Source organism: Bos mutus, chromosome 17 (genome assembly GCF_027580195.1).
Source record: "Bos mutus isolate GX-2022 chromosome 17, NWIPB_WYAK_1.1, whole genome shotgun sequence".
In the NCBI taxonomy this organism is placed as follows: Eukaryota; Metazoa; Chordata; class Mammalia; order Artiodactyla; family Bovidae; genus Bos; species Bos mutus.
The window spans coordinates 67526171-67539690 of NC_091633.1; the positions used below are offsets into that span (position 1 = coordinate 67526171).

The 13520-nt window shown below is 38.9% G+C and overlaps 1 protein-coding gene across 4 annotated transcripts in view; it reads left to right on the forward strand.

The window, feature by feature from the left end:
- The window catches only part of ARFIP1 (ARF interacting protein 1), a 140081-nt gene that overhangs the window by 15003 nt on the left and 111558 nt on the right, over positions 1-13520 (forward strand). For 2 of the 4 annotated variants that reach the window (XM_070386662.1, XM_070386658.1), the window contains exon 2: positions 4562-4641. The exons of the other annotated variants lie outside the window; for them this stretch is intronic. In XM_070386662.1, the coding sequence (XP_070242763.1) occupies positions 4564-4641 (78 nt within the window). In that variant the 5' untranslated portion in view covers positions 4562-4563. The remainder of the gene's footprint in view (positions 1-4561; positions 4642-13520) is intronic. 4 annotated transcript variants of the gene reach the window in all.

A 13520-nucleotide genomic window follows, 5' to 3' on the forward strand; every position in this document is an offset into this window, starting at 1 on the left:
GGCAATGGCACCCCACTCCAGTACTCTTGCCTGGAAAATCCCATGGATGGAGGAGCCTGGTAGGTTGCAGTCCATGGGGTTGTGAAGAGTCGGACACGACTGAGCGACTTCACTTTCACTTTTAACTTTCATGCATTGGAGAAGGAAATGGCAACTTGCTTCAGTGTTCTTGCCTGGAGAATCCCAGGGATGGGGGAGCCTCATGGGCTGCCGTCTATGGGGTCGCAGAGTCAGACACGACTGAAGCGAATTAGCAGCAGCAGCAGCAGCGTATAAGTATTTCCCTAGTTTTTCAGTTGCCTTTTGTCTTTTTAACACTTGTGTTATTCAGTTTTAAAATTCTTATTTAGTCAAATTTATCAGTTTTTAAAATTGTCTCTAGATTCTTAGAAAATTTAAAGTACAACTCATGTATGTTTTCTTTTAGCAATTTATTTGAGTTTTCATCCTTTATATCTAGATTCCTAATTCATTTGAAGTTTATTCTTGTGTGTGGTGTGAGATATGGATCTAATTTTGTATTTTTCCAAATGGCTACCTAATTTTCCTGGTATTATTTATTGGGAAGTCCATTTGTAATTAAGTGATTTAAGATGTCACCTTTGTTATATATTAAATTTTTGTGTGTATATGGTCTAACTTGGCTTTTTATTCTGGTCTCTCTGTTTATTCTTGTGCTACTGCCATACTGCTTTAATTATAGATGCTTGGTGGTATGTTTTAATGTCTGACAAATTTAGTCCTCTTGTGATTTTCCTTTTTCATTGTTTTCCTGGCTATTATTACATGTTTGATTTTTCCGTATCAACTGTAGTGTAACTTGTCTAACTGTATAGTTTAACTTGTTATATATATTTCTCGTATTGCATTGAATTTGTAAATTAAGTAAGGAAGAAATGACTTCTTTTAATATCATCATGGTCTTCCCTGGTAGCTCAGGGGTAAAGAATCTGCCTGCAATGCAAGAGATGTGGGTTCAATCCCTGGGTCAGGAAGATTCCCTGGAGAAGGACATAGCAATCCATTCCAGTATTCTTGCTGGGAAAATCCCATGGACAGAGGAGCCTGGAGGGCTGCAGTCCATGGGATCGCAAAGACTTGGACACAACTGAAGTGACTGAGCGTGCATGCACATACAGCATCATCATGGCTAAGAATACCACTGTCTTTTTGTTTGCTCAGTCTTCAGGGTCTTAGCAGTTACGTGTAAACATTTTTTTCATATAGACTTTATACATTGTTTAATTTATTCCTAGGTTATTTAATCTTCTTTGTTGTTGTTATTGTAAATAGAATTTTTCTCTGCCATTAAGTCCTCTGATTATTACTTTTCAATATTATTTTAAAATTATCTGTTTTATGTACAGTAGTGTGTATATGTTAACCCCAAACTCCTTTTGTATGTTAATTCTTTATCCTACTTTTTCACTAAATTCTTCTATTTTTTACTTAGTTTTAGCATTGATTTTTTGGAGTTTTTCAGGTGTACTATTATATGATCTGCAAAAAGAAATGTTTACTTCTTTACCTATCTTATAATTGATTTTTCTTATCTCTTTGAACTGGCTAATACCTCTAGTTCAGTGTTGAATAGTAGCAGAGATGGTGGGTTTTTGCATTGTTCTTAGTCTTAATGGAAATGCCTCTGTTATTTATTAAATAAGATAATGGATTAAAGCCTGTATCGTGTTGAAGATGTCTCCCTTAATTCCTTCTTCCTTGATTATTGAATTGTGAATGGGTGTTGAATTCTGTCAGTAGATTTCTCATCTGTGTAGAAAACCATGTTTTTCAGCTTAGATTAATGAATATATTATATATTAAAAGATTTTCTTAATTGAACAGTCTTGCATTCCTGGGATAAATCCCTCTTGTTCATGTTGTATTATTTTCTTAATGTGGTACTGGATTCAGTTGGCAAGCAGTAAAATTGTTTAAAGAAGGAAATGGCAACCCACTCTGGTGTTCTTGCCTGGGAAATCCCATGGACAGAGGAGATTGGAGGGCTAAGTCCATGGGGTCACAAAGAGTCAGATATGACTGAGTGACTGAGCATGCACAAAAATTGTTCCCTTCATTGTATTTCATGAGTTTTTTTGTTTCTCTGTTTCTCTGCATTGTAGTACCTGATGTGGTATTTTGTGCTTATTTATCTATCTCCTTGATTAGATTCAAAGTACGGTCACCCTTGGTATCGGTGGGGCATTGGTTCTTTTACACTCTCAGATAAGAAGGCGCTTGTATAAAATGGTACAGTATTTGCATCTAACTTATGCACATACTCCCATATACTTTAAATCATCTCTAAATTACCTATAATATGTTATTGTTCACTCGCTAAGTCGTGTCTGACTCTTTGTGACCCCATGAACTGCAGCATGCCAGGCTTCTAATATGTATTTAATATGTACATACGTATATAGTATGTACACGTTTGTAGTATATAATGTAATGCAAATGTAAATGCTATGTAAATATTTGCTGGTGTATGGCAAATTCAAGTTTTGCTTTTTGAAACTTTCCGAAGGGTTTTTTTTTTCCTTTTTAAAAATATTTTCAATCTTTGTTTGAACCTGCAGATATGGAGGACTGACTACTCTTTTAGCTTGAATTAGATTTTACTTTTCTATCTCCTTACTGTTGTTGTTCAGTAACTAAGTCGTGTATGACTGTTCGAGACCTGATGAACTGCAGCACATCAGGCTTCCCTGTCCTTCACTGTCTCCTGAAGTTTGTTCAAACTCATGTCCATTGAGTCAGTGATGTCATCCATCCATCTTGTCCTCTGTCACCCCCTTCTTCTCTTGCCCTCGATCTTTCCCAGCCTCAGGGTCTTTTCCAGTGAGTCAGCTCTTCACGTTGGATGGCCAGAGCCTTGGAGCTTCAGCATCAGTTCTTCCAATGAATATTCAAAGTTGATTTCCTTTAGGATTGACTGGTTTGATCTCCTTGCTGTCCAGGGGACTCTCAAGAGTCTTCTTCAGCACTACGGTTCGAAATCATTAATTTTTTGGTGCTCAGCCTTCTTTATGGTCCAGCTCTTATATTCATACATGATTACTAGGAAAACCATAGCCTTGACTATGAGGACCTTTGTCAGCAAAGTGGTGTCTCTGCTTTTTAATATACTATCTAACTTTGTCATGGCTTTTCTTCCAAGGAGCAAGCATCTTTTAATTTCATGACTGCAGTTACCATCTGCAGTGATTTTGGAGCCCAAGAAAATAAAAGTCTATCACTGTATCCATTGTTTCCCCATCTGTTTGCCATGAAGTGATGGGACCAGATGCCATGATCTTTAGTTGAGTTTTAAGCTAGCTTTTTCACTCTCCTCTTTCACCTTCATCAAGAGGTTTTTTAGTTCCTCTTTACTTTATGCCATGAGTGGGGTCCTCTGCATATATGAGGTTGTTTATATTTCTCCCGGCAATCTTGATTCCAGCTTGTGCTTCATCCAGCCCAGTATTTCACAGGATGTACTCTGCATATAAGTTAAATAAGCAGGGTGACCATATATAGCCTTCTAGGATTCCCAATTTTGAACTAGTCCATTGTTCCATGTCCAGTTCTAACTGTTACTTCTTGACCTGCAGACAGGTTTCTCAGGAGACAGGTGAGGTGGTCTGGTATTCCCATCTCTCTAAGAATTTTCCACAGTTTGTTGTGATCCATACAGTCAAAGGCTTTAGCGTAGTCCGTGAAGCAGATGTTTTTTTCTGGAATTCTCTTGCTTTCTCTCACTAACGGATGTTGGCAATTGATCTCTGGTTCCTCTGCCTTTTCTAAATCCACCTTGTATGTCTGGAAGTTCTTGGTTCACATACTGCTGAAGCCTAGCTTGAAGGATTTTGAGCATAATCTTGCTGGCATATGAAATGAGTGTGATCGTATGGTAGTTTGAACATTCTTTGGCATTGCCTTTCTTTAAGATTGGAATTAAAAGTGATTTTTTTCTAGTCGTGTGGACACTGCTGAATTTTAATTCTTTATTTGCTTGGCATTCTCTAATGTTGTTGAACAAGTTAGAAGCAGAAATCGCCTCTTAAAGTTGTACTGAATGAAATCTGATTTTAGTGTTTAATTTTGACAGTGAGCAGTTGCATTTGTGACAGTATTAAAGAGCACTGGCCAGGGAACTGGAACATGTCTAAGTTCTAATCTGAAACATTGATTTTATGTGGGCCATAAGTAAATAATATTTTGGCTTCATCTTTTGATATCGTGACATCTTTGGATATCAGTTTTTTCATCTGTCAAATCAAGTGGACACTCTGATCTTTTGACTTGTTTCATATCCATAAGGATTAAATGAAATTATTTTTTAGTCATTGAAGTATGTATTTTTACATTTTGCATAAAAACTTTTCCTAAATTTTTGTTTGTTTTTAGAATCACTTACCTGTTACAATCAATAGATACACATATGATTGTAGATAGTTTTGCAAAACACATTCTGACTGTAAATAAATAATTTATGTTGTGGAATGTAAGAATATCAGTGAAGTGATACAGCTCTCTTAACTAAATTATTTAATGTGTGCTTAACACATTTTACTTTTAGGTATGTCTGACTGCAGCAATGATACTTCAACTCTTGGTACATCTAAACCAGCCACAGAAGAAGTCAAGTCTAGTTCTGAGGTGATTGGGTGATATTTATATTGTTTTTTAAAGTCAACCCATGTCAATCAAGTTTAGACTCAAGTTTAGACTTGAGTTAGTTTGTCTAACCATGTGCCGTTCTAAATAAACTCTTCTACACATATAGACACAGGAAAGGCGTGGGAAGAAGAGAGCCATTTCTTCATAATTGTAAGTCAATTACCATTTGCCTTTGGGCATATGAAATTCTACAATATACTTGTCCCATAAAAATGAAATAAAAGTCGAGTCAAACTATAGTTTTAAATTTAAATATGCAGCGAAGTTTCTGTTGAAGTAATAGTAGTAATTGGTTCACATTTGTGCTCATCTGATCCTGTATTGTCTCTAGGTAATTATGCATCAGAATCTAGGTGTAATGTTTAAAAAAAATACTGAGTTCTGGACTTCACCTCAGACTCCCTAAATCTGAGTGTGTAGTGCTAGATCCAGGGCTGTGTATGTTTTTATTGTTGTTAATGTTTTAAATTCTGTAGGTGATTCTGTATCACCTCAAAACCACTGTTCTAGCCCATTAGAATACAGAGATATTAAGAAATTAATCTTACATTGAATTCAAGTAATCAGATATTTCTTTGAACATCTAATCCTAGTAACAGCTCTCAAATTTATAGTGGTTAAAGATTTACAGAGTAGCACTTTCATATTTTTCCACCTTGCCCCTCAGACTGATTTGATATAATCCAATGAGATAAGAAGAACAGCCGTCATTTATTTCCCTCATTTATTTGTTGAACATGTTTTAACTTTCAGAGAGGTAGTAGCTGACGTCGGGTAACGGGCAGGTCTGGAGCATAACATGGGTTCTTCCGACTCCACTTGCAGTGTTAAAAAATCAGTTTGCTGTCTGTGTAGGTGACAATGCTAGCCATAATGTTTCATCATCGTCCCAAGACGTTGAGTCTGTATGACGAGCTTTAATGTAGGATTTAGAGCTAGATAATTTACTTCTCGCTCAAAAGTCAAAGATGAGCTCTGGTTGGCAGAATATGTACTATCTGTGAGGGATTCGGAATTCTTTGTGAGTTAAAGTAGTGTGGCTATTTACCATTTGTCAAAGAAGTATTGTAGTTATATTTAGTTCTGAGAACCTAGGGAATTATGTATACCATATTTGTCTTAACTCGTGTTTTTTATTTTTTATAATCAGATCTCTGAATCTGAACTGTTGAGAGATGATCAGAAGTTTGACACCTGTGAACTACAGGGAGCATTGGCAGCCCAGCCAATGATGAGGCTTATAATTGTAAAAATTATTCTTTTTGTGGTTTACCACTGTGAGTTTCAGCTACTTGAATGTCCCCTGGATAGATACTGAACTAGAAATGTCCTGCTCAGTAGAGAGTTAAACCTGGATGGCAGTGATCTGAAGGAATCCACTGCCAAGTAATTGTTCAGAATTTGTGTGTAAATTCATATTAGGCATTCTCTGTATTTTTAGCCATACCCAGGGATATTGTACTTAAAAGAAAGAAGAAAAAAGAAAAACCAGGTGTGTGAGTATAATCTGAATTTATACCCAAATTTAAAAGGTTTGTATGAGTTTATTACAGTTAACCAAAGTTGGATTTAGGAATATTTTGTGCCTTTGAAATTGCTCATTTATTAGAATTCTACTAACTTAAATTTTTTTTTTAATATCCTTGATGAAAACATTTTAGGGCTCAAATTTGCTTATAAGATTTTTTCTTTTATGTATTATAACTCTGTATTTTGGCCATTAACTCTTAAATTTCTGTACATCAAACTTTTCAGTAATTCAGGATAATCATAGCAGAGCTTGGCACATAAACTGATGGTCAGTTTGATGAATGAATTAATTCTCACTCTACTAGTAAACGATATATGGATACTAGTTTCTTAGAATATGATGACCTGAATTATAGTTTTCATTTCTTTAAAAGCAAAACAAAACAGCAAAAACTGTCAACATTTTGAACTGAGCCAAAAACATCAACCCTGTGACTTAAGGTTCATGTAGGTTCTATATGACATTACTGTGTGGATCACAGCGAACTGTGGAAAACTGGCAACAAAGACCTGGAAGTCTTAACATCGATAATAAGGAAAGAGCTGTGATTTGAGCATAAAGAAATATGAATAAATTTAAGAAACTTAGTAGGGGAAAATTATATAAAGGCAGAAGCAAGGAAGTTGGGAAAACAGGTGTATTTTTGCCAACAGCAACAAAAAGGGAAAGCAGAGTAGTTGCATTAGGTATTTATTAGTGTATTTTAGGGTTTTTGCGTTACTTTTCTGTCTGCCCTTTGATATAGTAACAGTAATGCATATACTTAATTATAATACCCAAAAAATAGATATACAAATATTTTCATTCCTTCTTTACATAAGTAACTCAGAGGTCTAAAAGTGAATTTGTTCAGATCCTGCACACAAGCTGCATGTTATTAGGAGAAATTTTAAAATAAGTAAAATAGAGTGTAGAAGAATAATGCCTTTGGAGTGGTTCACATGAAGAATTATAGCAGTTCAGGAAGTGTCAGCCAGGAATATCCGTGAAGGTGGTCTTTAAACTGTCTTACAGTGTGGGGTAGCATTTGAGCATGTGACTGGTGATGGTCACTACCTGGGCAGAGTCATAGAGAAAGGAAACAGACGCATGTATGGGGAAGCATGAGTTGGATTTAATAGGGTATCTGAAGAAGCATAATTGGTGTTAAGAAGATAGTTCAGGTCATGGAAAGATTGTGTCAGGTGGAGTTGGCTTTTATGTTGTAAATACATTGGGGAGGAAGACAGACATGTTAAAAATACATATAACATATAAATAAATTATAGACAACAAAGGTCCATCTAGTCAAAGCTGTGTTTTTTCCAGTAGTCATGTATGGATGTGAGAGTTGGACCATAAAGAAAGCTGAGCGCTGAAGAATTGATGCTCTTGAACTGTGGTATTGGAGAAGACTCTTGAGAGTCCCTTGGACTGCAAGGAGAGCCAACCAGTCAATCCTAAAGGAAATCAGTCCTGAATATTCACTGGAAGGACTGATGCTGAAGCTGAAACTTTGGCCACCTGATGCGAAGAACTGACTCATTTGAGAAGACCCTGATGCTGGGAAAGACTGAAGGCAGAAGGAGAAGGGGATGACAGAGGATAAGATGGTTGGATGACATCACTGACTCAATGGGCATGAATTCGAGCAAGCTCCAGGAGTTGGTGAAGGACAGGAAAGCCTGGTGTACTGCAGTCCACGGGGTCGCAAAGAGTTGGATATGACTGAGCAATTGGACTGAACTGAAATTATAATAAAATCTTTACCGCTATAAAGCAGGATAAGAGGCTAAAGAGTGATGATTGCTAATTTACATGAGTTGGTCAGGAAAGGCCCTTTCTGGGTGAGCAAATACCTCACTGAGTTGAGGGAGGGGCATGTGAAAATCTAGGAGTAAGAACCTTCCAGAAAGAGGAAACAGCAAGAGCAAAAATAAGATTGGTGTGTTTGAGGAAGTGAGGACTCTGGCTGGAACTGAGGGTCAGTGAGAAAAGAGTGGAAGGAAATGCAGTAGCTAGCTGCTAAGATTTGCTTGGCTCAGAAATGAGAATGACAGATGATTAGAAGAGAGGTCTGAAATGCAGGATTCAAGTAGCAAGTGGTTGGAAAATATAAGACAAATAGGTGTTGATACTAGTAGATTAAAATATTTGTTAAGAAAAATGTGAAACATATGAAATAAAAGTGAAGTAGTAAATGAACTCCCATAGACTTGTCAACCAGATTATCATCATTTCAACTTGACCGCATTTGCTTTATCCATTCTTATGTGGGATCATCTCCCTTTTAAAAACCACGGAATTGACAATGACAAGATGGAATAAAGACAAAAAGAAAGAACTTGGCCAAGACAATAACGTTTGTAACCTATTTCAACTCTGTCTGGATACTGGTCTGTTTAGAGAAATGTCATTAGGGTACACCTAGGGCAACCCACTCCAGTGTTCTTGCCTGGAGAATCCCAGCGACGGGGGAGCCTGGTGGGCTGCCGTCCATGGGGTGGCACGGAGTCGGACACGACCGAAGCAGCTTAGCAGCAGCAGTGACAAAGTTAGGAGTGACTGTGCTGGAGCTCCAGGGTCTGTCCTGTTGGTCCTTACTAAAATCAGTGCTAGAATTACAGCATCTTTATAGAAGGTTTTTAATTTCTAAGCTATTTCACATTTGATTCTTTTAATAGCTGTATGAGGTATAGGTGAAGTTAAGAATCTTGTTTTATAAAAGAGGAAATTGAGACCTAGGGAAGGACAAGTGACTGCTGTACAGTTATAAAAAGGGCAGAGCCAGTCCTTAAATCTGTGTCTCCTGATAAGTTGATTAGTTCTCTTGAGATCTCATGGGTGGGCTTATTCACCTAATGCTCTTGAACCGTGTTAAATTAACTTTGCCATAAATACACTAACCATGTTTTAAAGGTCATATTTTTACTGATTCAGATGGAAATTTCAGAGACTGAATTATGATTTTAATAGAATTGCTTTCTCTTTTTGTAGGCAAAAAAAGAATCTAATTTCATCTGACACAGAAGGCATTTGTGCTTTTTGGTTTTAGAGCAGAATGTGGTCTCTGTTGACATGCATAATTGGTTCACTAAGCACTTGGACCTTCATTGTCTGAAGCCATAACTAGAACAATTACAGTTGAATATTTGTGACTTCCTTTTCTTATTTTCCACACTGCTTACTTTATTCATTGCTGTTTTGTTAAGGTTTGACTGAGATTAAGAAGTGAATCTTTCAAATGAGAAGAAAATATAACTACTTGATAGCAGAACCAGATACCTACTGATCATTAGAATATTTCACGGCGCTTTTATAATGAGTTTAAAAGTAGCATTTTAAAGTGGTAGATATAAGAAACCATTGAAAAGCTTGAAGCTTATTATTGTACTTTATTTTTACCTGCTCAGGGGCAAATTAGATTAAACAACAATGTTAAATATATGTGTTTTAGAAGAAGTAAAGTCTTGTATTGTTCCAGAAGTCTGACTAAGGCTAAGACAAGTTCTTTTATATCCTTTCTAGAAAGTTTCTATCTTGTTTCTAATAAGTATTTTAGAAATTAGGTTTTACTATTCTTAATGTAATACATTGATAACATCAAGAAACTTATTTCCAGTTACATTATTAAGATAGACTTTTAGTCTTTGGGTGAATTTTTGTTATTGTTGCATCTTTGATTTTCTGTGAAGTGTTTCCATCATCATAAATTTTTGTTGATTTAGTTGCTAAGTTGTGTCCAACTCTTCTCAACCCTATGAACTGTAGCTCCCTGAAGCTCCTCTGACCCTGGGATTTCCTAGGCAAGAATACTGTAGTGGGTTGCCATTTCCTTCTCCTGGGAACTTCGCGACGTAGGGATCAAACCCACGTGTCCTGCTTGTCAGGCAGATTCTTGACCTCTGAGCAGCCTGGGAAGCCCTCTTTTATAGTTTTTGCTCTCCTTTTTTTTTTTTTTTCCCATCATGTTTGTTTGGTTATTTTGTTTTCTTTGCTGTGTTCCTCATTTGGCACTCTACTTTGGTCTTGTTTGTGGTTTAGTTTTGTTTCTGATTGGTTGACACCATTTTTGGTTTTCTTTGCTCACGGAGTCACTCTCTTGTACTTAGTTTTCTGTGGTCTGTTTTGGTTTCGTTTGTGTGCGTGTGTTCTTTTGTTTTTGTTTTCTGTTTGATTTTGCTTTTAACGTTTGTCTGCGTTTCATTTTTTGTTCTTTGTTGTTGGTGTATTTTTGGAGGTTTTTTTGTTGTTTTGGGGGAGATTTTTTGTGTGTGTTTGTTTGTTAGCTTGTTTGTTTTAATCCCCTTTATTGCCATAACAAACGGCTTGTGGAATCTTGGTTCCCTGACTAGAACCTGGGCCTGAGTCTCTGGAGGGGACGTCTGAGTCAGGACACTAGACCATCCGAGAACTCCTGACCCCAGGGAGTATTAATCAGTGAGCACTCCCCTGAAGACCCCCACCTGAATCCAAGACCCAGCACCACCCAACTGCCTGCAGCACCCAGCGCTGGATGCCTCACGTGAACAACAAGCAAGACAAGAACATGAACCCAGTCGTCAGCAGGCAGGCGGCCCACAGACACCCCAAAGCATATCACCTCACACAGCCCTGCCTATCAGAGGGAAAAAACGCACCTCCTCATCAGTAGTCATAAATGCTGATTGTCAAAATGTAAGGCCTTTTACAGTGTTAATCTCAAGGCGTATTTTCAGGAGTAGAAAACAAACAGTGTTAGAAAAAATTATGTGAGCTTTTTCTTTTAGTTTTGGTCTTCAGCAGCCACAGAAAAGACTATAGACTCGGGGTTGAATTTATAGGAGGAAGAGTTATTGCACCAACCACAGGGGTGCAGATGCAGTGAGCAGGCAGGCGTTCCGTTGGCCAGGACGGAGACCGTCAGGGGAGGATGGAGTCTGAGTGGTGACTGCAAGTGGGTAGGGGTCAGACTGTCGGCATCTTTCTGTTTTTTTTGTTGTTGTACTGATTTCTGGCTCTGCTGGGTCTTGGCTGCTGTGAGGGCTTTCTCTGGCTGTGGAGAGCGGGGGCTGCTCTCTAGATGCAGTGCACGAACTCCTCGCTGTGGTGCCTTCTCTTGTTGCGGAGGGTGGGCGTTGATAGTTGAGGCCGGTGGGCTCGGTAATTGTGGCTCGCGGGCTCTGGAACTTGGCCTCAGGAGTGGTGCTGCCCAGGCTTAGCTGTTTCACAGCACGTGGGGCCTTCCCAGATCAGGGACAGAACCCAGGGCCCCTGCACTGGCAGGCAGATTCTTAACCAAGTACTAGGGAAGCCCCATCAGCAGTTTTTTGAGCCATATTATAACATTGGAGAAGGCAGTGGCACCCCACTCCAGTATTCTTGCCTGGAAAATCCCATGGACGGAGGAGCCTGGTGGGCTACAGTCCATGGGGTCGCACAGAGTTGGACATGACTGAGCAACTTCACTTTCACTTTTCACTTTCATGCATTGGAGAAGAAGATGGCAACCCACTCCAGTGTTCTTGCCTGGAGAATCCCAGGGATGGGGGAGCCTGGTGGGCTGCCATCTATGGGGTCACACAGAGTTGGACACGACTGAAGCGACTTAGCAGCAGCAGCAGCATAACTAATGTAGTGTTGAGAAAGTTCGCTGGAGTGATGAATAGTGTTAAGGGCTTCACCAAAGAAGGGCATGGGGGAGTTATTCTTCCCCAGCACGGTTGGTCTTATGCTATGAAATGCATTGCATTTATGACATTAAAGTTGTATTTTGTTAAAGTACAGTTGATTCACAATGCTGTGTTAGTTTCTGGTGTGCAGCAAAGTGATTCAGTTATATGTATACACACACACACACACATTCTTTTTCATATTTTTTTCCAAAATGGTTTATTGGTGGTAGTGGTTTAGTTGCTAAGTCGTAGCTGACTCTTGTGATCCCATGGACTGTAGCCTGCCAGGCTCCTCCGTCCCTGGGATTCTCCAGGCGAGAGTACTGGAGTGGGTTGCCTTTATTACATGATTCTGAATACAGTTCCTTGTCTGATACAGGAGGACTTTGTCATTTATTTTATATATAGTAGTTTGTATCTGCTAATTACAAACTCCTGATGTATCCCTCTCCCAGCCCCTTTCCCCTTCAAGAACCATAAGTTTGTTTTCTGTGTCTGAATTTGTTTATTTTTATGTAAATACATTCATTTGTGTCGTATTTTAGATTCCACATATAAGTGATATCTTATAGTACTTGTTTTTCTCTGATTTACTTCACTCAATATGACAATCTCTAGGTCCATCCATGTTGCTGCAAATGGCATTATTTTATTCTTTTTTTCTGGCTGAATAGTATCCCCTGTGTGTGCGTGCGCTTATACACACGTCATCTTTGCCCATTCATCTGTTGATGGACGTTTAGGCCGTTTCCATGCCTTGGCTTTTGTAAGTAGTGCTGCCATGAACATTTGGGATGCATGTATCTTTTTGAATTATCGTTTTCTCCAGATATGTGCCCAGGAGTGGGGTTGCTGGATCATATGGCAGTTCTGTTTCTAGTTTTTGAAGTAATCTGTACTAGTGATACAGAACCCGCCTGCCAGTGCAGGAGACATAAAGCGACGCAGGTTTGATCCTTGGTTAGGAATATCCCCTGGAGGAGGGCATGGCAACCCACTCCAGTATTCTTGCCTGCAGAATCCCATGGACAGAGGAGCCTCTCGGGGCAATCCATCGGGTCGCAGAGTCAGACATGACTGAAGCAGCTTAGCATGCACATGCTCATACTGTTCTCCGTAGTGGCTGCACCAGCGTACAGTCTGCCAGCAGTGTAGGAGGCTTCTCTTTGCTTTATGCCCTCTCCAGCACTTGTTTGTATACTTTTCGGTGATGGCCATTCTGACTGGTGTGAGGTGTAGTTTTGATTTGCATTTCTCTAGTAATTAGCAATGTTTAGCATCTTTTCATGGAGAAGGAAATGGCAGCCCACTCCAGTGTTCTTGCCTGGAGAATCCCAGGGACAGGGGAGCCTGGTGGGCTGCCATCTCTGGGGTCACACAGAGTCGGACAAGACTGGAGCGACTTAGCAGCAGCAGCAGCAGCAGCATCTTTTCATGTGCATGTTAGCCATCTGTATGTCTTCTTTGGAAATATGTCTACTTAAGTGTCTCCCCATTTTTTGATTGGGTTGGTTGGTTGGTTGGTTATTGAGTTGTATGAGCTATTTGTATAGTTTGGAGATTAAGTCCTTATCAGTCACATCATTTGCCAATATTTTCTCCCAGTTCATAGGTTGTCTTTTCCTTTTGTTTGTGGTTTCTTTTGCTGTGTGAAAGCTTTTGATTAGGTCCCATTTGTTTCTTTTTGCTTTTGT